At 40.0% G+C, this 25,630-nt stretch overlaps 2 protein-coding genes and 1 long non-coding RNA gene across 5 annotated transcripts; all 3 read right to left on the bottom strand.

Moving 5' to 3' along the window:
• Positions 1-1,967: 1,967 nt before the first annotated feature.
• LOC146385552 (ubiquitin carboxyl-terminal hydrolase 37-like) lies at positions 1,968-6,134 on the bottom strand. Of its 2 annotated transcripts, XM_084931376.1 has the most exons (13): positions 6,060-6,134; positions 5,650-5,740; positions 5,262-5,540; positions 5,082-5,138; positions 4,850-4,981; positions 4,634-4,757; positions 4,397-4,548; positions 4,192-4,291; positions 3,975-4,051; positions 3,689-3,797; positions 3,022-3,079; positions 2,695-2,852; positions 1,968-2,608 (listed from the first exon to the last, which is right to left on the bottom strand). In XM_084931376.1, the coding sequence occupies exons 3-13, from the start codon at positions 5,414-5,416 to the stop codon at positions 2,603-2,605; spliced, it is 1,128 nt and encodes a 375-aa protein (XP_084787502.1). In that variant the 5' UTR covers positions 5,417-5,540; positions 5,650-5,740; positions 6,060-6,134; the 3' UTR covers positions 1,968-2,602. The 2 variants fall into 2 exon arrangements, with proteins under 2 accessions (XP_084787502.1, XP_084787501.1); XM_084931375.1 differs by lacking the exon at positions 1,968-2,608 and having other exon boundaries at positions 2,653-2,852.
• Positions 6,135-6,161: 27 nt separating this feature from the next.
• Positions 6,162-9,350, bottom strand: LOC146385551 (uncharacterized). The gene is made up of 5 exons (XR_014800516.1): positions 9,238-9,350; positions 9,064-9,155; positions 7,166-7,500; positions 6,798-6,870; positions 6,162-6,688 (listed from the first exon to the last, which is right to left on the bottom strand). It is a non-coding gene; the product is annotated as an uncharacterized LOC146385551 (long non-coding RNA).
• A 7,836-nt stretch (positions 9,351-17,186) lies between these two features.
• Positions 17,187-22,477, bottom strand: LOC146385550 (ubiquitin carboxyl-terminal hydrolase 37-like). 2 transcript variants are annotated; one of them, XM_084931373.1, is made up of 16 exons: positions 22,411-22,477; positions 22,040-22,112; positions 21,847-21,930; positions 21,302-21,357; positions 20,899-20,989; positions 20,511-20,789; positions 20,331-20,387; positions 20,099-20,230; positions 19,883-20,006; positions 19,646-19,797; positions 19,441-19,540; positions 19,224-19,300; positions 18,938-19,046; positions 18,271-18,328; positions 17,944-18,101; positions 17,187-17,857 (listed from the first exon to the last, which is right to left on the bottom strand). In XM_084931373.1, the coding sequence occupies exons 6-16, from the start codon at positions 20,663-20,665 to the stop codon at positions 17,852-17,854; spliced, it is 1,128 nt and encodes a 375-aa protein (XP_084787499.1). In that variant the 5' UTR covers positions 20,666-20,789; positions 20,899-20,989; positions 21,302-21,357; positions 21,847-21,930; positions 22,040-22,112; positions 22,411-22,477; the 3' UTR covers positions 17,187-17,851. The 2 variants fall into 2 exon arrangements, with proteins under 2 accessions (XP_084787499.1, XP_084787500.1); XM_084931374.1 differs by lacking the exon at positions 22,411-22,477 and having other exon boundaries at positions 22,040-22,306.
• Between the last annotated feature and the right edge of the window lie 3,153 nt (positions 22,478-25,630).

Raw genomic sequence — 25,630 nt, 5'->3', positions numbered from 1 at the left:
TCCAAAAGCTGTTATTTTGTGCAGCTGTGCTCCAAAAGCTGTTAGCATGACCTTTCTTATCATTAGATTGTGCCACACCAGCACCTGAGAGAAAAGCTTTGAGTTTGATTTTGTGTTTTGCAGGCACTCAGGAGAATAAGTCATGATGTTTCTTGTGTTTGTCATGTTAGTATCTCAGTGCTTGTCAATCACCAGTCAACAGTGTCACCACTGTGAACAACATCCTGCGACCGTTTGAGCCAAAACCTTCGAGAAGTCCCTGCAGCCGCTTCAAAACTCATCACTGAGCTCGATCTCTCTTTTAACACGCTGGAGACAACAATGAAAGATGACTTTCTTTCATATGCTGCTTTGAGGGCTTTATTCGTGAACAACAACAGAATCAAAACCATCCATGAAGAGACATTTCACCCGCTGATTAATTTGGAGAAACTGGACTTCCACAAACCAGTTGGAGACTTTGTCTTCTGGATGGTTTCAGAACCTGATTTCTCTCCACTATTTCAATCTTTTGGGAAACAAATATACAACACTGGGTCCGGGAAACCTTTTCCTGCCACTGAGGAGCTTGAAGACCCTCCATTTTTGAGGAGCTTTCCTTCAGTCTGTCAGTGAAAGGGATTTTTTTTTTAACCTTGAAACTGCCGTGACCCTGTCCAAAGACCAACTGGCCGGGTCAGTCATGGATATTCACAAATACCCCATAGTACTGGTGGAAAAGAAATATCGGGGGAAAATGCAAAGAGTAACAGCTGCGGTTAGCTGACGGCCATCATACCCCTTAAATCTGAAAACTGATTGGTCGGGGTTTAGTAGCTCAATAGGACAGTATGTAGGCCTGCACACACCACCAACAGGGACACGTGGCGTTTGGGTTGCCCGTTCCAGCAATTCGCTACACAGAAGATAATGGCATTATGCAACTGGCCCTTTGATCAAATGATGAGAGCTGAGAGTCAAATAGTGCGCCCTGACATAGCACTGACATTTCCACATGTTGTAACGAGTAGGGACAGACCATGTTCAGTGTGTCGAGAGCATAGAGCCGCTGTATCTGTGCGCACCACCATCTTGCATTTTTTGCATGTTTGGATGTGCGCCGATGGTGTGCGTCCAGTGGTGTCAGCTGGTGAACCAGCTGGTCATTCAAAAAGCGCCTTTATGCCCCTCACCATTAATGGAGGTCCCATTTGAGCGCATTGGCATGGACCTCATTTTATCGATGAGAAAAAGAAAGTCTTTAGTTCAGCTGTTGTTAACTGATCTTGACTTTGTTGATTAAACGTTGCAAACCTGCCTTCAGTGTGTCCTGTACATGAGGTCATTTAGTACACCACAGCACGGTGAGTTTTTTGAGCTGATGAAGTTCAGCCAAAACAGGAAACATGCAGCAGGAGACAGTAACTTGTTAAAATGTTATAAAAGGTACAATTAAAGATTTTCACCCTTTAATTGATCCAAGGATAAATGTCTAATTTGGTCAAAATTTTATAAGCCATTTCTGGAGAGACTGCAGTGGAAATGTTGTCACTTTTGGACTTTGCTACCTGCAGCTAAACATTTGCAGCTAAATCATTTATTTAAAAGCAGAAGCTGCAACTGATCGAGGGAATATTTGTCTGAAAACTTAAACTGAACTCCAAGGGTACCATTGCTCCAGCTTACCATCTTTACCTGAGTGAATCAGTTTGTTGAACAATCTAAATGATTCAGAAACTTCTGTGACATCAACTTAACTAAGGCTCATTACAAATTTCACAAAACACTGCTGAATACTTTTAATATTTTTTTATTAGTTATTTTTGTTTTTGTTGTTATTTTGATTTTAATAAAACAAAAAAATAAAGAATTAAATAATTTATTTATTTTTTAATTTAATTTATTTTACAAATAAATTAATAATAATATTAATAATAATAACAACAAATTAGTGATGTCAGCGTTAACGTCATTAGTTAAAATGACGTTAACGCTGACAGCACTAATTTGTTGTTCCCAGAGAGCAAGCCAAACACTGGTCCAGAAAAGGACGATCTCTAGTAGTGGTGCACTACTAGTAGATTTTGTTTTAACCTCCTAGGACCTGGTGTCCACATATGTGGACATAACATTTTGGGTTGTCTAGACCAAAATACAAAATTTTGCTCTTCAAAAACCTGATATCCACTTATGAGGGAGGACATTACACTGCCACTGTTCAATCGAAATTTAAAATGAACGTCCTCATATGTGGATCTCATTGTTTTGAGAAACAAAAAAAAGATAGTCCGAATCTGATGTCTTTGTTTTTACATCGATCAGGTCCCAATCAACCCAAATGGCACAGAGAAATTAAAAATGCATGCCATGAAAGAGTTCAGGTCTTAGGATGTTAAAAATGTCCCTGCTGATGAGACCAGTGAATGTGGGGCGACGGTGGCAAGAAAAAACTCCCTCCTGGAGGAAGAAATCTTGGGAGGAACCAGGCTCTCTGGGAGGACCCTTCCTCCTGAGGGCAATACTTACCAGTACTTGTCCTCCAGTGTGCGATGGTGGGCTGGGACGACTGCTTTTCCTTCTCAGCATGATGATGACCTTAACTTCCTTCCTTCCATTTCCTGTTTCAGAACTGAGAATGAAGACAAAACTGGTTAACAAGGTAACAGGACATTTAAAAATTCTCTCACTTCAGGATGAGATGCTGTGTCTTCTTACGTTTCTCTTGTAAAACAGGATGTAGGCCGAGTGCTGCTGTTCCTCACAAGCTGCAGATCCAGTTGTGTGCAGCACCTGTGCGTCATTATAGGTGAGCCAGCGATCTGATGTCGAGTGCTGACTCTCCTCAGGATGGACAGAACTACAGATGTAGTGTCCTGAAATCACATTAAGACAAATGAATCCAACTTCTGGAAGTCAACTGATTCAAGCAAACAGTGATTTTGACTTAGTGCTTCTTAGAACATCAAAAGCTTTTGTGTGTGAGTCCTTCACTGAAAAGTAGCAAGTTTTCATTTTCTGTTTGTAACAAGTCTGTTGTTTTACCTGACTCTGTGCCTCCATAATGACTGATGATGCTGACAAGACTGTAACAGCCACCACCCTGAGAAGGAACAAATCCAAAGAGTGTTAGTTTCATAAAGTCTCACATCAGTGCCATAATTAAGCTGATTTGCTGAGGCTACGTCCACACGAATGCGTTTTCGTTTGAAAACACATCGTTTTCTCTCCGCTTTGACCTCCCGTCCACACTGAGACGGCGTTTTCCTCAAGGAAAAACACAGCATCTTGAAAACGCTCTCGAAAACGCATACATTTGAAAACGGAGCTGTCCCGTCGCAGTGTGGACACTCGAAAACGCAGACTTTCTAAAACGATGACGCATTTTAGTCATGTGATGCAGTCATGTGAGCAATTAAACAAAGATAGCCGAGTGCATTATACAGCAGTTGTTTTGATTGCTCTCAACTTTGACAGCCCTAAAAAAGATTAATATCAGTTTGTACATGCTCCGGATAGCTTTTCTTCAAATTCTGTAATTCTCACTCACTTTTGCGCATGCGCAGGACTGGAACGTAAGCGTTTTCGGCCGTTTCAATGCAGACGCACAACTATTTGAAAATGACTGAAAACGCTAGTGTGGACACGGAGTTTTCAAATCTATCCGGGCTAGTGTGGACGTAGCCTGAGACGTTCTGCAGTCTGTTTTTACCTGATTGGATGGCACCACCAAGTCCCTCTGCAGCCTGACGGGGTCATCCACCTTCTGAATCTTGTAGGTTTGTGTAAAGCCAAACCTCTTCAGATGCAAGATCAGAACTCTGGCAGAAAAGAAAAAAAACACAAACAAGGTAGAAAATAAGAAGAATGAGCGTCAAACACAAACAGAAGATGGGAGAAAACGACTGCTCAAGTATTGTCTCGAAAAACTCTGATATTTGATGCGCCACAGTTTGGAAACCTGGTCAGTCGATCAATTCTGATGTGACCTTACTCACCTTGGCAGTGTATCAAAAGACGACTTCAGTTCTGAGGCCGTCCCTCCACAATCACAGCGAAATTCTATTTCTTGTTCCTGAACAACAGCACAGAGAAAACAGGCTTTATGGTAGAAAGAAATCTCAACATATGCACACACACATACACACAAACACTAACAAAAAAGGTGTGTTAAGATCGCTGACACTACAACTCTATTGGAATTTGTGATCTTACCTTCAAGTATGTCTCTAACATGTTTATAACAGACCCCTCTGGAACCAGGTCAAGAGACAAGCTGGTGAATTCCTCTTGCTGTGATGATTGGTGACCGCAGCTACACATTTCAGGAGTAACGTAGTTAAAGTAAAGATCAGGTAGGTGGAAAAGAGGTATATGAAAATATTGCAACCAGCTCTGCGTTTCTGAAAGACAGGCTTACCTCTTGCATGTCCTCATGTTTTCCATTTTAAAAATGTGATGGTCTTCTACTGGGCAGGTATAACTTTGGCCCAGGAGAGCTGCGTTCCTCTCCAGGTGAGGTGTGAGCCTTTTGACCTCATTGAGGAACAATGTTAGGAATTCATGAGCGTCCTGAAAGAAAAGCAGAGAGATTTAAAACAGTACATCAAAATCAGAAGGTAAAGCAAAAAACGAAATGTCCAAATAGCTGACGCACTTTCTGTGCACTGCCGGTGTATTCAGGAGCTTGATTGCTGAATGCCTTCTTAAAAGCTCTTAGGTGGTGATCTTTAAGGCCATAATCTGTTGACTCATGACAGTCCCTGACATCAATGAGCCTTCTGTAGAAAGGAAAGGGTAAACAGACATTTCTGCTGTTAGATCTCTTTGTTCTTCAGGTTTTTGAAGAAAGTAGAAGGTTGACGTAGCGCACCTTAAGAGCTGAGCTTCTGGATCTGTGCTCCACAAAACCTCCTGACGCCCGATGTCTCTTATGAACTCCTCAATGTTGAGGAGGCTCTGCAGGCAGGAGTTCATGTAGCAGGTGTTTCCGATGTTTGGAAACCTGACACACACGCACAACGTTTACAGTATCAGTGTAAAAGAATTCATTTTCTCCACTTTGACAAAGTGAGCTTTGGTCTTTGTGCACCACGTGTACTCACCCGAAGCAGTCTGTAGTCTCAGTTTGACTTTCTATTATTTTTCCACCGCATGCTACACTGCTCCAAAAAGGTAAAAACACGAACACAAAATTAGGAAAGATGTCAGGATGCTGAGCAGTGTATGTGCATGTATGCATGAGCTTTGAAGTTGAAACATTTTGGAGGACGTCTTTCTCTTACCTGTTAAACACATGCTCCCATCCACTCTCTTGGTCCAGAAGCTCCATAATCCAAGTGTCCCAACTCAGGTCTGCTGGGATCTTTTCCGTGGTGCTTCTTACCTGATATATATATAGGACATAGCTGTGTGCCTCATTGCTCTTAATTGCTCTCATTTAAATGCTTGATGACAGTGACTCTTTCCATAAAACATACCTTCCCGGATTTAAAAAGAGACCAGCGAGACCTTTTTTGTGTCTTCACAGTGTTGCTCTCTGCCTCTGCATCGCTGTCAGTTTGCTGCAGAGGACGAACAAACATAATGTTATTAAAAAAGTAAAGTCACTTAAAATTAACAAGTACAATTTAAAGAGAATGTGCATTTCATATGTTTTGTGTAAAAGCAAACCGAGGAACAGCAGAAGAAGTGTCTCCATTTTCTCTTCTTTTGACCATTTTCAGGGTTAGCTGGTGTGGCAGCAACAGAAGCATCCGGGATGCTGATGAGGACAAAAGTGTAAATGTTGTGGAAATTTATAAGAAGGAGTACATTTTGCTAATACAGATTGCTAATAAAAATGAATAACTGTAATGGAATACCAACATGAACAAAATCATGTATTTTATACATTTACACTCTACATTTTCAAACGCTAATCTCTGCATCCATATAAATAATAGACAAGACTAGAAGTAGTAAAAAAGATGCAAATACACAAGGTGGAAGAAAAATGCCAATAAAAGGGAAATAAAAGAGCTCCAACTAAACCACTGCTATAAATATCTCCAGCAGCATTAAAGAGTGGCGCATTTCTTTACCTCTGATGAGACGTAGAAGGAATTTCCTTCTCTGCCACGTTTTGTTTGTGTGATTTCTGTTTAGAAACAAGAAAACCAACATCAGTAATGGCATAAAACAAACATACCAAGTGGGTCTCTCCATGAAAAGTGTCCAGTTAGAAAATTTGGTATTATTTCATATTATTTATCACTTTAGTGAGCTGTCAGCTCATGAAGCAGATATATAGGAATATCTTTAAATAAAATAAAAACAATTTATTCATGCTTTAAATTGAGTTTTAAAGTTTGTCCTATGAGATACAAAATCCTTCACTTGGTTCTGATCAAAATTCAGTTTTTACAGAAATCATCCATGAAGCTTCAAAAATGCTTATTCACCATAAAAAATATTTAGAGAAACATCCTGCAAGTCTCTTCGAACTTACCTTTCTGTGAAAAAAAACGTTTAAACATCTTTGAACTTAATTTGAGGACATAGCTGTGTGCTAAATTGCTCTTAATTCTTCTCATTTAACTGTGATGAGTAAATGCTTGATGACAGTGACTCTTTCCATAAAACATACCTTCCAGAATTTAAAAAGAAACCAGCGACACTTTTTTTGTGTCTTCACAGTGTTGCTCTCTGCCTCTGCATCGCTGTCAGTTTGCTGCAGAGGACGAACAAACATACGTTTATTAAAAAAGTAAAGTCACTTTAAATTAACAAGTGCAATTTAAAGAGAATGTGCATTTCATATGTTTTGTGTAAAAGCAAACCGAGGAACAGCAGAGGTGTCTCCATTTTCTCTTCTTCTTTTGAACATTTTCAGCAACAGAAGCATCCGGGATGCTGATGAGGACAAAAGTGTAAATCAAATTCAAAGTGGAAATTTTTAACAAGAAGTACATGCTGGAGATTGCAAATAAAAATGAATAACTGTAATGGAACAAAATCATGTATTTTGTACATTTACACTCTACATTTTCAAACGCTAATCTCTGAATCAATATAAATTATAGACAAGACTAGAAGTAGTAAAAAAGATGTAAATACAAAACACCAATAAAAGGGAAATAAAAGAGCTCCAACTAAAGCACTGCTATAAATATCTCCAGCAGCATTAAAGAGTGGCGCATTTCTTTACCTCTGATGAGACGTAGAAGGAATTTCCTTCTCTGCCACGTTTTGTTTGTGTGATTTCTGTTTAGAAACAAGAAAACCAACATCAGTAATGGCATAAAACAAAGTATATGGTATGAAAATACAAAATCCTTCATTTGGATTCAAAATTCAGTTTTTACAGAAATCATCCAAGAAGCTTCCTTAAAAGTTTCAAAAATGCTTATTTACCATAAGAAAATATTCAGAGAAATGTGCTGCGAGTCTCTTCAAACTTACCTTTCTGTGAAAAAGAAGTTTAAACATCTTTGGACTTAATGCGATCGCAGCGAAAATCTCCTCAGCTTTGCAAAAGTTCAACTGAAAACAAGCAGTCAAAGGTTGTATATTTATAAACTTTCAGCATAGAATGTTCATACCCTGAACAGCAAACATCATCATTATGATGTATGGGGCTAATTTGCATATTTTGGAATGTATGCTCATTTGAACTGTGTGGTACTCGTCTCCAAGCAACTGCTACAAAAACAGGTCAAGTCAAGTGGCTTTTATTGTCATTTTAACCACGTGCAGAGGTACTGTACAGAGTGAAATGAGACAGCGTTCCTCCGAGACCCTGGTGCTATATATGACATATACGGACAAACCCAGGACTACATAAAGTGCAGTGTGCATAAACTGCAAAAATAAACAAGACAAAACAGTGCAAAACTAGACAGAACAGGACGATACAGACACAAGACAATGGAAATGTGCAAAATGCTGAGTATTGTGCAAAAGTAACTTGGTGTCTGTATGTATGTGTGTGTGTGTGAGATACTGCAGATAAGTGCTTGGTAGTGACGTGTGTGAAGGTGTGCGTGTGCCAGTGCAGTCACTGAGTGTTCAGGGGTCTGACGGCTTGTGGGAAGAAACTTTTCCGTAGTTTGGTAGCGAGGGCCCGGATGTTCTGGGACCTCTTTCCAGAAGGCAGCAGGGTGAAGAGTGTGTTTGAAGGCTGTGTGGGGTCCTCCAGCAAGCGGGTGTTATAAGGAGGGGAGAGGGGCTCCAATGATCTTCTCAGCTGCTCTCACAATCCGTTGTAGGGTACTGCGATCCAATGCGCTGCAGTTACCATACCAGACAGTGATGCAGCTACTTAGGATGCTCTCGTTAGTCCCACTGTAAAAGGTGGTGAGAATGGATGGTGGGAGATGGGCTTTCCTCAGCTTCTGCATGAAGTAGAGACGCTGCTGGGCCTTCTTGGTTATGGAGCTGGTGTTGAGGGAGCAGGAGAGGTTCTCCGCCAGGTGGACACCAAGAAATCTGGTCCTCTTCTTGACGACCTCCACAGAGGATCCATTGATCTTAAGTGGGCAGTGATCCCACTGTGCTCTCCTGAAGTCAACAATCTCTTTTGTTTTGTCCACGTTCAGAGACAGGTTGTTGACTCTACACCTCTACAGATGGCCCGCAGTGCAACCCTTCAGCTTCCTAGTAGATGCACCTATATACAAATTTAAAGACCTAGGAGACTTACGTCTCGTCACAGAGTTGTAGCATTCACAACATTTTCAGAAAACTTGACCTTTGAACTTGAGGTCAAGGTCACTGATATTCAAACTGACCCCAGAACTTTAGTAGATGCACCAATGGCATCAATTCAAAATCCTGCCCCTCGTTCTCGAATTATTGTCTTGACCAAGCTGAGTATGCAATTATGAAACAACCATTTCCCATTTTTATTTCACTATCTGTAACTACGACAAATAAACAGTATTTGGGACACAAGTCACTATTAAAGTGGTTAGTGAGACTCCACATCTGATAACAGTATAACACACTGCTTATTTATGTAAAATTGTCATCAATAAATGTGTTCAAAACAGAAGCTACACTGGCTTTAAAAGTTTTTGTTAACTCTGACTACCTGTCTGCTCTTACCTGTTTCTTTTGCTCTCTGCTGTCTTCATCCTCCATCCAACTCTACAGCTATTGTTAGGGATGACATGATGAAACTGAAGGGTGTCTGGGCACTGAAAAAAGAAGAGAGATTGGATTAGGCTGCAGCTGGCGTGCCATTCTCTCACTTCAGGATGAGATGCTGTGTCTTCTTACGTTAATCTCGTAAAACAGGATGTAGGCTGAGTGCTGCTGTTCCTCACAAGCTGCAGATCCAGTTGTGTGCAGCACCTGTGCGTCATTATAGGTGAGCCAAGGATCTGATGTAGCGTGTGGACTCTCCTCAGGATGGACAGAACTACAGATGCAGCAGCTGTTTCCAATGTATGGAAACCTGACACACAAACACAAAGTTTACAGTATCAGTGTAAAATAATTCATTTTGTCCAGGTTGAGAAGGTGAGCTTTGGTCCTTGTGCACCACGTGTACTCACCTGAAGCCGTCTGTAGTCTGAATTTTATTTTCCATTATTTATCCACCGCCCAAATGTTTCACTACGCTACTGCGAAAAGGTAAAAACACAAACACACAATTAGACACTGAGCACTGGATGTGCATGTATGCATGAGCTTTGAAGTTTAAACTTTTTTTTTTTATCATCAACAATTTTTATTTATTTCATTTTAAACTTCAATAACAGAGCTTAAGGATAACTACATAAATAAATAGTTTAAAAAACAAACAAACAAAAACAAAACAACAACAAAACAAAACACTACAACAACAAAAAACAAAACAAAGGGAAGTTATCCTATTCTTTCTTCGCACACCAATCCCCACACCACCACTCTGTCATTACTCCTCTGTTCTTCAAGTTACAGAAAGCCAGCTTGTAAAGGGGACCAAATACAATCATATTGAGGCAATTTGTCTAATAAACCATAAGTCACTTTTTCGTAAGACGCCAACTTAGCCATTGTCTTTAGCCACTCTTCATAGGGAGGGGGGTTCTTTTTCCGCCAATGTCTTAGCAGGACCCGTTTGGCCGTAGTAAGAGCCAAAATAATCCATCTTTTTGTATAACTGGAAAAATCTCCATCAGAAAGTTCTGTGGTTATACCAAGTATGGACAGTTTTGGTGAGATACCAAATCTCCTTTTTAAAACACTGAAAATTACCTCCATTATATTTTCCCACCAATCCCGAAGTGCCGAACAGCTCCATAAGATATGTAAAATCGAAGCATTTTGACCATCACATCTCCAACATTCGTCCGTAGAGGCCAGGTTCCATTTATACAATTGTTGTGGTGTTCGATGCCACCTATGGATTATCTTAAGTTGAATAAATCTACTGCCTGTTTCTTTACACATAGTATTAACATTTTGAAAACATGAATCCCATTCAACTGAAGATATGTCCAATGCCATGTCCTGGGCCCAGTAGCCCTTAACTTTAAGGAGAGGGTCAGCTGACTGTTCTTGCAATAAGTGATAAATCTTAGCGTTGGTACCTTTACCCAAGGGTGATCTTGAGAGCAGGACTTCCACAGGGCTGCCCACAGGACAACTCAAGGGGGTTCCCAGCCACTTCGATAATGAACTATGTATTTGGACATATCTCCAGAATTGATTACGCTGCAACTTATATAACTCTACAATTTTATCAAAGCTTAAAAAACATTTAGTCCCACAGTCAAATAAATCTGATACATTAAGGATGCCTGCTTTACGCCACTGTAACCAGTCAACCGATGTCCCTCCAATCAAAATTCTTTTATTACTCCATAAGGTTGCCGAAGGTGATTTAATAAAGTCCCAGCGACCTGCCCTATGTAATTTAAACCACAATGTCTTTGCAATTATAGGATGGGTAGTTTTATGACTGGTATCAAACAGCTCCCTCCAAGGAGAAATACCGCCATTAACTTCCGTCTCTATATGGGACCAGATGGGTTTAACTGGTGCAGTAGGTAACCAAGCTCTAAGTTGTTTCACGTTCATCACCCAATAATACCATTGGAAATTAGGCAATGAAAAACCTCCTTGTTTTGCACTCGCTTGAAGTTTCTTAATACTTAAACGATGCGGTGAGCTACCCCAAAGAAACTGCCGGATTAAAAAGTCTAGATCTTTGAAATACTTATCTGGAATGTGTAATGGAATATTAGATAAAATATAAAAGATCATGGGTGCAGTCATCATCTTAATACAACTAATTTTACCCCATATTGTGAGACGTACTCTGGACCATCTACCAAATTCCATTTTTATTCTTTCAAACATTGGCTCCATATTTGCTCGAACCATCTTAGTGTAATCCGAGGTAATTTGTATCCCCAAATACCTCAAACCATTCACGGACCACCGAAACTCCCACTGTTTAAATAAAGTATGGGGGCAGTGTCCTGACTTAGGCATTGCCTCTGATTTATCCCAGTTGACGCGATACCCTGAAAGCAGCGTAAAGCTTTCTATACATTCTAATAGGGCTGGAATTGACTTCCCAGGCTGGGTCATGAGTAACAACATATCATCTGCATATAATAGAAGCTTATGTTGACTATTACCCATCGAAATTTCAAATATATTTACATTATTTCTCAGTTTTTGTGCCAAAGGCTCTATAGCAATTACAAAAAGACCGGGGCTAAGGGGACAACCCTGTCTTGTGGATCTCTGTAAAAGGAATAGGTCTGATATGAGCCCATTCGTCAATACTCGCGCTGAAGGCGAATCATATAATATCTTTATCCACCTAATAAAATTGTCACCAAAACCAAACTTTTATAATGTCTTAAACAGATAATCCCACTCAACACAATCAAAAGCTTTTGCAGCATCCAGCGATAGGGCCACTGTTGGATATACTGAATCATATACATAATTTTGCAAATTAACCAACCGCCTAATATTATCTGAACCATAGCGGTTTGGAACAAAACCAGATTGGTCTGCATGAATTATTTTCACCATTACTACTTTTAATCGACCCGCTAAGACCTTTGCCAAGATTTTTTGGTCAGAATTCAGCAAAGATATGGGGCGGTAACCACTTGGGTCTAAAGGGTCTTTCCCAGTTTTAAGAATAAATGTTATAAGTCCAGAGTGCATTGACTGAGGTAATGAGCCTACTTTGAACGCCTCATTATAAAGAAGCTTCTCGGATGAGAGGTGAAACGTCTTCAAGTAACTTAAAGAAGTCCAGACGCTTTTCTTTGCAAGCTCCTTTGGCCTCATTATAAACATCGAGCAACAGGGGACTTAACATATCCTCAAATGCTCTATAGAAATCCAATGGTAACCCATCTAATCCTGGAGCTTTATTAAGTGGCATACTGTTAATTGCACGGGTAATCTCCTCCACTGTAATTGGAGCATCTATAATCTGCTGGTCAGTAGTAGAAAGCTGTGGCAGGTTTAAATCAGTAAAGAATGCTTCGAATTTCTGTTCATCTAAACTCCCTTGTGTAGAATAAAGATTATTGTAAAAGGCCCTGAATCCATCATTTATATGTCTAATAGAAGTTGAAATAACCCCATCTGATTGTCGTATGCCTGGGATATGGTTCATACCGTCTTTCTGTTTAAGACGGTATGCTAATAAACGACTCGGCTTTTCTCCCATTTCCCAATATGCTTGATTAATGCGAAATAAAGCGTATTCTGCCTTTCTGTTGTACAGTACATTCAACTTATATTTAACTTTAACGATTTTATTCAACGTAACTCTGTCTTTTGTATGGGAATGTACTGCCTCAAGTGCCTTTAATTTGGCTTCTAACGTAATGATATTCTTGTTAGCTGCCTTCTTTTTAAAGGAAGCGTAAGAAATTATCCTCCCCCTTAAGTATGCCTTCATAGCATCCCACCAAGTAGCCAATGTAGTGTCCTCTCGCTTATTTGTCTGTTTGTAAAATTGTATTTCATCTCTTATCAATTTAATAAACCCAGAGTCTTTAATTAAGGACACATTTAAATGCCATCTGCGGCTTTGAGGAATCTGTAAAATATTTCCAAGACATAGAAAAATTGGCACATGGTCCGAGATTACTATATTACCAACACTTGAATCTATAGAGTTATTCACTAAGGCTTCAGAAATAAGAAAGTAGTCGATTCTAGTATAAACATTATGAGGCGGAGAGTAAAAGGAATATTCCCTGCCTTCTGGATGCATTGTCCGCCAAATATCATTCAGACCTAAATCTGAGGTCATCTGCCTTATGGCAACTACAGATCTACTCTCTGTGCCTCTCCTAGGAAGTGATCTATCTAGGTCTTGATCCAGTATTTGATTAAAATCTCCTCCTACCACTATTTGTGCACCTTCTAATTCCAAAAGATACTGTGACAGGTTATGAAAAAAGGCGAGTATGTCCGCATTAGGTGCATAGATATTGCATAAAATTATTGGTGTGTCCAGTAGCTGTCCATAAACCAATATAAATCTACCTTCCTTATCTGTTATTAATTTTGTTTCAGTAAAGCTAACTGCTTTATGAATCAGAACCGACACTCCCCTACTTTTATCAGTTCCAGGACTGGAAAAGACTTTACCTACCAAGGAACATTTAAGTTTTAAGGCTTCTGACTTGCACATGTGCATTTCTTGAATAAAGGCTATATCAACTCTTGATAACTTTAGATATGTTAACATTTTCTTCCTCTTAATCCCGTTATTCAACCCCTTAACATTCCAGCTGGCTATTTTGAAATCTGTCTGTCTATCCATGTTATATGTTGTCTCCTTGACCTGGAGACAACATATAAGATGACACCGCCATGGACCTCAACCAGCAGGCTTTGTGTTACCTGTTTCTTTATACAGGAGCATGTAGGGGTGGACTGCCTTTTTATTTGATTACCCTTTTCTCATGTTTTTGTTAGTTAGGGACATTTTGGGGGACGTTATACTCTTACTTGTTAAACACATGCTCCCATCCACTCTCTTGGTCCAGAAGCTCCATAATCCAAGTGTCCCAACTCAGGTCTGATGGCATGTTTTCAGTGGTGTTTTTAACCTCTTGGGAACTTTCACTACATTCCTTACTTGATGCAGAAAGAAGAAACGAGTCAGGGATGCATAGCAAGCACAACAAGACACCAGCAGTCCAGACCTTTCACCAACTGAAGACATTTGAAGAACCATAAAACATGACAGAGAAGAGCTGGGACTATGTGAAAGGGTGAAGTGCTGCAGTAAAGTTGCAATGGTCCTATCTTTTATACAGTCTATGGTTCACTCTATTAAGATGTGATTATTTCCAAGGCCCATTTAGTTTTAGTTAGCTGAAGCTAAACCAGAAGTTAAAACGAGATGGTGAAAAACATTTTTAGTTAATGTTACGACTGTTGTTGTAATGTTGTCTCATATGTAAATCTGAGTGTGCAGGTGCCTTTCCGTGATTGGTGCATCCATGGGACGGCCCATACAGATTGGCTCATGACCTGGAGACAACATATAAGATGACACCGCCATGGACCTCAACCGGCAGGCTTTGTGTTACCTGTTTCTTTATACAGGAGCATGTAGGGGTGGACTGCCTTTTTATTTGATTACCCTTTTCTCATGTTTTTGTTAGTTAGGGAGATAAGACATTGTCATTTGGTTTTATTCTTTTCATAAATAAGTTTTGTACATCCTTTAGATACGGTCCCTTTTGTTTGTTGTTTTGGGGTCCACCCCGAAGCTATAGTTCGCTCCTTTCCTTTGTTAGAATTCAATCACTGTAAATAAATCACCATCAAAATTGTACTGGTTGTGTGATGTGCTGCTTGGGGTCAGACAGGGGTGGATCACCCTTATATTATGGTCTGGCCACCCCTAGAATGGCCATAACACTAACTAAAATGAAAATTAAAACTAGACTTATAACTGGCTGGCTGGTGTCCTTACCAGTGACCTTGGGTCTGAACTGTGGGCTCCTCTTTCCAGGTGTTCGTACTGCCTGAGTGGGACCAAGATGTGCCGTCTTGCCTCTTTTGGGTTTTCTGCATGTTTCTGGCTCAACATGCAAGTATCCACTTCTTGACGTTCGCTGTTGGTTGCAGCCACTTGAGGTTTTTGGGCTCATTTGGGTTCTCAACACTGGGTGACTTTGATGGGAGTGAAAGCATCCTCACAACATAAATCACCACACTACCTGCTTTTGTTTCAGATTTTTTCTTTATCCTTGTTAACATGTTTGGGTACTGGGTTTGCCTGTAATGCATTTTGTGCTCCAAAAGCTGTTATTTTGTGCAGCTGTGCTCCAAAAGCTGTTAGCATGACCTTTCTTATCATTAGATTGTGCCACACCAGCACCTGAGAGAAAAGCTTTGAGTTTGATTTTGTGTTTTGCAGGCACTCAGGAGAATAAGTCATGATGTTTCTTGTGTTTGTCATGTTAGTATCTCAGTGCTTGTCAATCACCAGTCAACAGTGTCACCACTGTGAACAACATCCTGCGACCGTTTGAGCCAAAACCTTCGAGAAGTCCCTGCAGCCGCTTCAAAACTCATCACTGAGCTCGATCTCTCTTTTAACACGCTGGAGACAACAATGAAAGATGACTTTCTTTCATATGCTGCTTTGAGGGCTTTATTCGTGAACAACAACAGAATCAAAACCATCCATGAAGAGACATTTCACCCGCTGATTAATTTGGAGAAACTGGACTTCCACAAACCAGTTGGAGACTTTGTCTTCTGGATGGTTTCAGAACCTGATTTCTCTCCACTATTTCAATCTTTTGGGAAACAAATATACAACACTGGGTCCGGGAAACCTTTTCCTGCCACTGAGGAGCTTGAAGACCCTCCATTTTTGAGGAGCTTTCCTTCAGTCTGTCAGTGAAAGGGATTTTTTTTTTAACCTTGAAACTGCCGTGACCCTGTCCAAAGACCAACTGGCCGGGTCAGTCATGGATATTCACAAATACCCCATAGTACTGGTGGAAAAGAAATATCGGGGGAAAATGCAAAGAGTAACAGCTGCGGTTAGCTGACGGCCATCATACCCCTTAAATCTGAAAACTGATTGGTCGGGGTTTAGTAGCTCAATAGGACAGTATGTAGGCCTGCACACACCACCAACAGGGACACGTGGCGTTTGGGTTGCCCGTTCCAGCAATTCGCTACACAGAAGATAATGGCATTATGCAACTGGCCCTTTGATCAAATGATGAGAGCTGAGAGTCAAATAGTGCGCCCTGACATAGCACTGACATTTCCACATGTTGTAACGAGTAGGGACAGACCATGTTCAGTGTGTCGAGAGCATAGAGCCGCTGTATCTGTGCGCACCACCATCTTGCATTTTTTGCATGTTTGGATGTGCGCCGATGGTGTGCGTCCAGTGGTGTCAGCTGGTGAACCAGCTGGTCATTCAAAAAGCGCCTTTATGCCCCTCACCATTAATGGAGGTCCCATTTGAGCGCATTGGCATGGACCTCATTTTATCGATGAGAAAAAGAAAGTCTTTAGTTCAGCTGTTGTTAACTGATCTTGACTTTGTTGATTAAACGTTGCAAACCTGCCTTCAGTGTGTCCTGTACATGAGGTCATTTAGTACACCACAGCACGGTGAGTTTTTTGAGCTGATGAAGTTCAGCCAAAACAGGAAACATGCAGCAGGAGACAGTAACTTGTTAAAATGTTATAAAAGGTACAATTAAAGATTTTCACCCTTTAATTGATCCAAGGATAAATGTCTAATTTGGTCAAAATTTTATAAGCCATTTCTGGAGAGACTGCAGTGGAAATGTTGTCACTTTTGGACTTTGCTACCTGCAGCTAAACATTTGCAGCTAAATCATTTATTTAAAAGCAGAAGCTGCAACTGATCGAGGGAATATTTGTCTGAAAACTTAAACTGAACTCCAAGGGTACCATTGCTCCAGCTTACCATCTTTACCTGAGTGAATCAGTTTGTTGAACAATCTAAATGATTCAGAAACTTCTGTGACATCAACTTAACTAAGGCTCATTACAAATTTCACAAAACACTGCTGAATACTTTTAATATTTTTTTATTAGTTATTTTTGTTTTTGTTGTTATTTTGATTTTAATAAAACAAAAAAAATAAAGAATTAAATAATTTCTTTATTTTTTAATTTAATTTATTTTACAAATAAATTAATAATAATATTAATAATAATAACAACAAATTAGTGATGTCAGCGTTAACGTCATTAGTTAAAATGACGTTAACGCTGACAGCACTAATTTGTTGTTCCCAGAGAGCAAGCCAAACACTGGTCCAGAAAAGGACGATCTCTAGTAGTGGTGCACTACTAGTAGATTTTGTTTTAACCTCCTAGGACCTGGTGTCCACATATGTGGACATAACATTTTGGGTTGTCTAGACCAAAATACAAAATTTTGCTCTTCAAAAACCTGATATCCACTTATGAGGGAGGACATTACACTGCCACTGTTCAATCGAAATTTAAAATGAACGTCCTCATATGTGGATCTCATTGTTTTGAGAAACAAAAAAAAGATAGTCCGAATCTGATGTCTTTGTTTTTACATCGATCAGGTCCCAATCAACCCAAATGGCACAGAGAAATTAAAAATGCATGCCATGAAAGAGTTCAGGTCTTAGGATGTTAAAAATGTCCCTGCTGATGAGACCAGTGAATGTGGGGCGACGGTGGCAAGAAAAAACTCCCTCCTGGAGGAAGAAATCTTGGGAGGAACCAGGCTCTCTGGGAGGACCCTTCCTCCTGAGGGCAATACTTACCAGTACTTGTCCTCCAGTGTGCGATGGTGGGCTGGGACGACTGCTTTTCCTTCTCAGCATGATGATGACCTTAACTTCCTTCCTTCCTTCCATTTCCTGTTTCAGAACTGAGAATGAAGACAAAACTGGTTAACAAGGTAACAGGACATTTAAAAATTCTCTCACTTCAGGATGAGATGCTGTGTCTTCTTACGTTTCTCTTGTAAAACAGGATGTAGGCCGAGTGCTGCTGTTCCTCACAAGCTGCAGATCCAGTTGTGTGGAGCACCTGTGCGTCATTATAGGTGAGCCAGCGATCTGATGTCGAGTGCTGACTCTCCTCAGGATGGACAGAACTACAGATGTAGTGTCCTGAAATCACATTAAGACAAATGAATCCAACTTCTGGAAGTCAACTGATTCAAGCAAACAGTGATTTTGACTTAGTGCTTCTTAGAACATCAAAAGCTTTTGTGTGTGAGTCCTTCACTGAAAAGTAGCAAGTTTTCATTTTCTGTTTGTAACAAGTCTGTTGTTTTACCTGACTCTGTGCCTCCATAATGACTGATGATGCTGACAAGACTGTAACAGCCACCACCCTGAGAAGGAACAAATCCAAAGAGTGTTAGTTTCATAAAGTCTCACATCAGTGCCATAATTAAGCTGATTTGCTGAGGCTACGTCCACACGAATGCGTTTTCGTTTGAAAACACATCGTTTTCTCTCCGCTTTGACCTCCCGTCCACACTGAGACGGCGTTTTCCTCAAGGAAAAACACAGCATCTTGAAAACGCTCTCGAAAACGCATACATTTGAAAACGGAGCTGTCCCGTCGCAGTGTGGACACTCGAAAACGCAGACTTTCTAAAACGATGACGCATTTTAGTCATGTGATGCAGTCATGTGAGCAATTAAACAAAGATAGCCGAGTGCATTATACAGCAGTTGTTTTGATTGCTCTCAACTTTGACAGCCCTAAAAAAGATTAATATCAGTTTGTACATGCTCCGGATAGCTTTTCTTCAAATTCTGTAATTCTCACTCACTTTTGCGCATGTGCAGGACTGGAACGTAAGCGTTTTCGGCCGTTTCAATGCAGACGCACAACTATTTGAAAATGACTGAAAACGCTAGTGTGGACACGGAGTTTTCAAATCTATCCGGGCTAGTGTGGACGTAGCCTGAGACGTTCTGCAGTCTGTTTTTACCTGATTGGATGGCACCACCAAGTCCCTCTGCAGCCTGACGGGGTCATCCACCTTCTGAATCTTGTAGGTTTGTGTAAAGCCAAACCTCTTCAGATGCAAGATCAGAACTCTGGCAGAAAAGAAAAAAAACACAAACAAGGTAGAAAATAAGAAGAATGAGTGTCAAACACAAACAGAAGATGGGAGAAAACGACTGCTCAAGTATTGTCTCGAAAAACTCTGATATTTGATGCGCCACAGTTTGGAAACCTGGTCAGTCGATCAATTCTGATGTGACCTTACTCACCTTGGCAGTGTATCAAAAGACGACTTCAGTTCTGAGGCCGTCCCTCCACAATCACAGCGAAATTCTATTTCTTGTTCCTGAACAACAGCACAGAGAAAACAGGCTTTATGGTAGAAAGAAATCTCAACATATGCACACACACATACACACAAACACTAACAAAAAAGGTGTGTTAAGATCGCTGACACTACAACTCTATTGGAATTTGTGATCTTACCTTCAAGTATGTCTCTAACATGTTTATAACAGACCCCTCTGGAACCAGGTCAAGAGACAAGCTGGTGAATTCCTCTTGCTGTGATGATTGGTGACCGCAGCTACACATTTCAGGAGTAACGTAGTTAAAGTAAAGATCAGGTAGGTGGAAAAGAGGTATATGAAAATATTGCAACCAGCTCTGCGTTTCTGAAAGACAGGCTTACCTCTTGCATGTCCTCATGTTTTCCATTTTAAAAATGTGATGGTCTTCTACTGGGCAGGTATAACTTTGGCCCAGGAGAGCTGCGTTCCTCTCCAGGTGAGGTGCGAGCCTTTTGACCTCATTGAGGAACAATGTTAGGAATTCATGAGCGTCCTGAAAGAAAAGCAGAGAGATTTAAAACAGTACATCAAAATCAGAAGGTAAAGCAAAAAACGAAATGTCCAAATAGCTGACGCACTTTCTGTGCACTGCCGGTGTATTCAGGAGCTTGATTGCTGAATGCCTTCTTAAAAGCTCTTAGGTGGTGATCTTTAAGGCCATAATCTGTTGACTCATGACAGTCCCTGACATCAATGAGCCTTCTGTAGAAAGGAAAGGGTAAACAGACATTTCTGCTGTTAGATCTCTTTGTTCTTCAGGTTTTTGAAGAAAGTAGAAGGTTGACGTAGCGCACCTTAAGAGCTGAGCTTCTGGATCTGTGCTCCACAAAACCTCCTGACGCCCGATGTCTCTTATGAACTCCTCAATGTTGAGGAGGCTCTGCAGGCAGGAGTTCATGTAGCAGGTGTTTCCGATGTTTGGAAACCTGACACACACGCACAACGTTTACAGTATCAGTGTAAAAGAATTCATTTTCTCCACTTTGACAAAGTGAGCTTTGGTCTTTGTGCACCACGTGTACTCACCCGAAGCAGTCTGTAGTCTCAGTTTGACTTTCTATTATTTTTCCACCGCATGCTACACTGCTCCAAAAAGGTAAAAACACGAACACAAAATTAGGAAAGATGTCAGGATGCTGAGCAGTGTATGTGCATGTATGCATGAGCTTTGAAGTTGAAACATTTTGGAGGACGTCTTTCTCTTACCTGTTAAACACATGCTCCCATCCACTCTCTTGGTCCAGAAGCTCCATAATCCAAGTGTCCCAACTCAGGTCTGCTGGGATCTTTTCCGTGGTGCTTCTTACCTGATATATATATAGGACATAGCTGTGTGCCTCATTGCTCTTAATTGCTCTCATTTAAATGCTTGATGACAGTGACTCTTTCCATAAAACATACCTTCCCGGATTTAAAAAGAGACCAGCGAGACCTTTTTTGTGTCTTCACAGTGTTGCTCTCTGCCTCTGCATCGCTGTCAGTTTGCTGCAGAGGACGAACAAACATAATGTTATTAAAAAAGTAAAGTCACTTAAAATTAACAAGTACAATTTAAAGAGAATGTGCATTTCATATGTTTTGTGTAAAAGCAAACCGAGGAACAGCAGAAGAAGTGTCTCCATTTTCTCTTCTTTTGACCATTTTCAGGGTTAGCTGGTGTGGCAGCAACAGAAGCATCCGGGATGCTGATGAGGACAAAAGTGTAAATGTTGTGGAAATTTATAAGAAGGAGTACATTTTGCTAATACAGATTGCTAATAAAAATGAATAACTGTAATGGAATACCAACATGAACAAAATCATGTATTTTATACATTTACACTCTACATTTTCAATCTCTGCATCCATATAAATTATAGACAAGACTAGAAGTAGTAAAAAAGATGCAAATACACAAGGTGGAAGAAAAATGCCAATAAAAGGGAAATAAAAGAGCTCCAACTAAACCACTGCTATAAATATCTCCAGCAGCATTAAAGAGTGGCGCATTTCTTTACCTCTGATGAGACGTAGAAGGAATTTCCTTCTCTGCCACGTTTTGTTTGTGTAATTTCTGTTTAGAAACAAGAAAACCAACATCAGTAATGGCATAAAACAAACATACCAAGTGGGTCTCTCCATGAAAAGTGTCCAGTTAGAAAATTTGGTATTATTTCATATTATTTATCACTTTAGTGAGCTGTCAGCTCATGAAGCAGATATATAGGAATATCTTTAAATAAAATAAAAACAATTTATTCATGCTTTAAATTGAGTTTTAAAGTTTGTCCTATGAGATACAAAATCCTTCACTTGGTTCTGATCAAAATTCAGTTTTTACAGAAATCATCCATGAAGCTTCAAAAATGCTTATTCACCATAAAAAATATTTAGAGAAACATCCTGCAAGTCTCTTCGAACTTACCTTTCTGTGAAAAAAAACGTTTAAACATCTTTGAACTTAATTTGAGGACATAGCTGTGTGCTAAATTGCTCTTAATTCTTCTCATTTAACTGTGATGAGTAAATGCTTGATGACAGTGACTCTTTCCATAAAACATACCTTCCAGAATTTAAAAAGAAACCAGCGACACTTTTTTTGTGTCTTCACAGTGTTGCTCTCTGCCTCTGCATCGCTGTCAGTTTGCTGCAGAGGACGAACAAACATACGTTTATTAAAAAAGTAAAGTCACTTTAAATTAACAAGTGCAATTTAAAGAGAATGTGCATTTCATATGTTTTGTGTAAAAGCAAACCGAGGAACAGCAGAGGTGTCTCCATTTTCTCTTCTTCTTTTGAACATTTTCAGCAACAGAAGCATCCGGGATGCTGATGAGGACAAAAGTGTAAATGTTATTTTTCAAAGTGGAAATTTTTAACAAGAAGTACATGCTGGAGATTGCAAATAAAAATGAATAACTGTAATGGAACAAAATCATGTATTTTGTACATTTACACTCTACATTTTCAAACGCTAATCTCTGAATCAATATAAATTATAGACAAGACTAGAAGTAGTAAAAAAGATGTAAATACAAAACACCAATAAAAGGGAAATAAAAGAGCTCCAACTAAAGCACTGCTATAAATATCTCCAGCAGCATTAAAGAGTGGCGCATTTCTTTACCTCTGATGAGACGTAGAAGGAATTTCCTTCTCTGCCACGTTTTGTTTTTGTGATTTCTGTTTAGAAACAAGAAAACCAACATCAGTAATGGCATAAAACAAAGTATATGGTATGAAAATACAAAATCCTTCATTTGGATTCAAAATTCAGTTTTTACAGAAATCATCCAAGAAGCTTCCTTAAAAGTTTCAAAAATGCTTGTTTACCATAAGAAAATATTCAGAGAAATGTGCTGCGAGTCTCTTCAAACTTACCTTTCTGTGAAAAAGAAGTTTAAACATCTTTGGACTTAATGCGATCGCAGCGAAAATCTCCTCAGCTTTGCAAAAGTTCAACTGAAAACAAGCAGTCAAAGGTTGTATATTTATAAACTTTCAGCATAGAATGTTCATACCCTGAACAGCAAACATCATCATTATGATGTATGGGGCTAATTTGCATATTTTGGAATGTATGCTCATTTGAACTGTGTGGTACTCGTCTCCAAGCAACTGCTACAAAAACAGGTCAAGTCAAGTGGCTTTTATTGTCATTTTAACCACGTGCAGAGGTACTGTACAGAGTGAAATGAGACAGCGTTCCTCCGAGACCCTGGTGCTATATATGACATATACGGACAAACCCAGGACTACATAAAGTGCAGTGTGCATAAACTGCAAAAATAAACAAGACAAAACAGTGCAAAACTAGACAGAACAGGACGATACAGACACAAGACAATGGAAATGTGCAAAATGCTGAGTATTGTGCAAAAGTAACTTGGTGTCTGTATGTATGTGTGTGTGTGTGAGATACTGCAGATAAGTGCTTGGTAGTGACGTGTGTGAAGGTGTGCGTGTGCCAGTGCAGTCACTGAGTGTTCAGGGGTCTGACGGCTTGTGGGAAGAAACTTTTCCGTAGTTTGGTAGCGAGGGCCCGGATGTTCTGGGACCTCTTTCCAGAAGGCAGCAGGGTGAAGAGTGTGTTTGAAGGCTGTGTGGGGTCCTCCAGCAAGCAGGTGTTATAAGGAGGGGAGAGGGGCTCCAATGATCTTCTCAGCTGCTCTCACAATCCGTTGTAGGGTACTGCGATCCAATGCGCTGCAGTTACCATACCAGACAGTGATGCAGCTACTTAGGATGCTCTCGTTAGTCCCACTGTAAAAGGTGGTGAGAATGGATGGTGGGAGATGGGCTTTCCTCAGCTTCTGCATGAAGTAGAGACGCTGCTGGGCCTTCTTGGTTATGGAGCTGGTGTTGAGGGAGCAGGAGAGGTTCTCCGCCAGGTGGACACCAAGAAATCTGGTCCTCTTCTTGACGACCTCCACAGAGGATCCATTGATCTTAAGTGGGCAGTGATCCCACTGTGCTCTCCTGAAGTCAACAATCTCTTTTGTTTTGTCCACGTTCAGAGACAGGTTGTTGACTCTACACCTCTACAGATGGCCCGCAGTGCAACCCTTCAGCTTCCTAGTAGATGCACCTATATACAAATTTAAAGACCTAGGAGACTTACGTCTCGTCACAGAGTTGTAGCATTCACAACATTTTCAGAAAACTTGACCTTTGAACTTGAGGTCAAGGTCACTGATATTCAAACTGACCCCAGAACTTTAGTAGATGCACCAATGGCATCAATTCAAAATCCTGCCCCTCGTTCTCGAATTATTGTCTTGACCAAGCTGAGTATACAATTATGAAACAACCATTTCCCATTTTTATTTCACTATCTGTAACTAAGACAAATAAACAGTATTTGGGACACAAGTCACTATTAAAGTGGTTAGTGAGACTCCACATCTGATAACAGTATAACACACTGCTTATTTATGTAAAATTGTCATCAATAAATGTGTTCAAAATAGAAGCTACACTGGCTTTAAAAGTTTTTGTTAACTCTGACTACCTGTCTGCTCTTACCTGTTTCTTTTGCTCTCTGCTGTCTTCATCCTCCATCCAACTCTACAGCTATTGTTAGGGATGACATGATGAAACTGAAGGGTGTCTGGGCACTGAAAAAAGAAGAGAGATTGGATTAGGCTGCAGCTGGCGTGCCATTCTCTCACTTCAGGATGAGATGCTGTGTCTTCTTACGTTAATCTCGTAAAACAGGATGTAGGCTGAGTGCTGCTGTTCCTCACAAGCTGCAGATCCAGTTGTGTGCAGCACCTGTGCGTCATTATAGGTGAGCCAAGGATCTGATGTAGAGTGTGGACTCTCCTCAGGATGGACAGAACTACAGATGCAGCAGCTGTTTCCGATGTATGGAAACCTGACACACAAACACAAAGTTTACAGTATCAGTGTAAAATAATTCATTTTGTCCAGGTTGAGAAGGTGAGCTTTGGTCCTTGTGCACCACGTGTACTCACCTGAAGCCGTCTGTAGTCTGAATTTTATTTTCCATTATTTATCCACCGCCCAAATGTTTCACTACGCTACTGCGAAAAGGTAAAAACACAAACACACAATTAGACACTGAGCACTGGATGTGCATGTATGCATGAGCTTTGAAGTTTAAACTTTTTTTTTTATCATCAACAATTTTTATTTATTGTTTTGATGCTTTAAGCATCCACACTATTGAGTTCCTCTTAGGACTTCCGTACACTTTTTGGCACTTAACTACTTCTACAATTTTCAGCCGATTTTCACCGTTCAAATTTTAAACTATTCTGCTATTTCTGCTAATGTGTGCTATGTCTTTTGGTATTTTTCACTATTATACTTTTTAAAATATTAAGCTTAATTTGTCCCATTGAAATGAATGGGAAACTTCTGTAATTCTGCTAAAATTTGCTTGTTTTTGAAACTTAACTACTTCCTCATATTTTCACGTAGAACAACCATTCAAACTTTAAAATGTTCTCAAATTATTGGGCTATTCAGGTATAAATCAGCTTTTTCAAATCTTTTACCGTTTTACTTTTATGCCTCTTAAAGTTTTCAGTTGCAAAATTGTGATTTTTCACAAAATACATGTGTTGTTATGGTTGCTATGCACTTGGCTTCCAGTGTGCCACTGAAGGTTTTGCAGTCTTCTCTTCATGTCCGAACAACTTCTTGCTACTTGCTCAATTTTCACTCAATTTCCACAAATTATACATCAAAACGTAGGTATTTTTGCTGGCTTTCCGAAAATGTCACTATCATTGTTGTGGGATTTATAGAATTTTGGCAAATCTCCTCAGACCAACACAAAGTCACAAAACTCTCCATAGAAAGTCAATGGAGAGCTTGTT

This window comes from Perissodus microlepis, chromosome 6, assembly GCF_051167445.1.
Source record: "Perissodus microlepis isolate ML-2025 ecotype Zambia chromosome 6, ASM5116744v1, whole genome shotgun sequence".
Lineage (NCBI taxonomy): Eukaryota > Metazoa > Chordata > Actinopteri > Cichliformes > Cichlidae > Perissodus > Perissodus microlepis.
Note: the sequence above shows the minus strand (reverse complement) of the source record. Positions and strands in the feature narration are given on the sequence as shown.

Bases quoted from the DNA above. Each gene is read 5' to 3' on its own strand.
- LOC146385552 (XM_084931375.1), bottom strand. From the start codon at position 5,416: ATGAGAGCAATTAAGAGCAATGAGGCACACAGCTATGTCCTATATATA. The intron at 4,549-4,633 runs GTGCGTCAGCTA...CTTTTCTTTCAG, and splicing joins ACACCGGCAGTGCACAGAAA to GACGCTCATGAATTCCTAAC. The intron at 4,292-4,396 runs GTAAGCCTGTCT...TGAAATGTGTAG, and splicing joins AACATGAGGACATGCAAGAG to CTGCGGTCACCAATCATCAC.
- LOC146385550 (XM_084931373.1), bottom strand. From the start codon at position 20,665: ATGAGAGCAATTAAGAGCAATGAGGCACACAGCTATGTCCTATATATA. The intron at 19,047-19,223 runs GTGAGTAAGGTC...CTTTTCTGCCAG, and splicing joins TCTTTTGATACACTGCCAAG to AGTTCTGATCTTGCATCTGA. The intron at 18,329-18,937 runs GTAAAAACAGAC...GTTCCTTCTCAG, and splicing joins TGGTGGTGCCATCCAATCAG to GGTGGTGGCTGTTACAGTCT.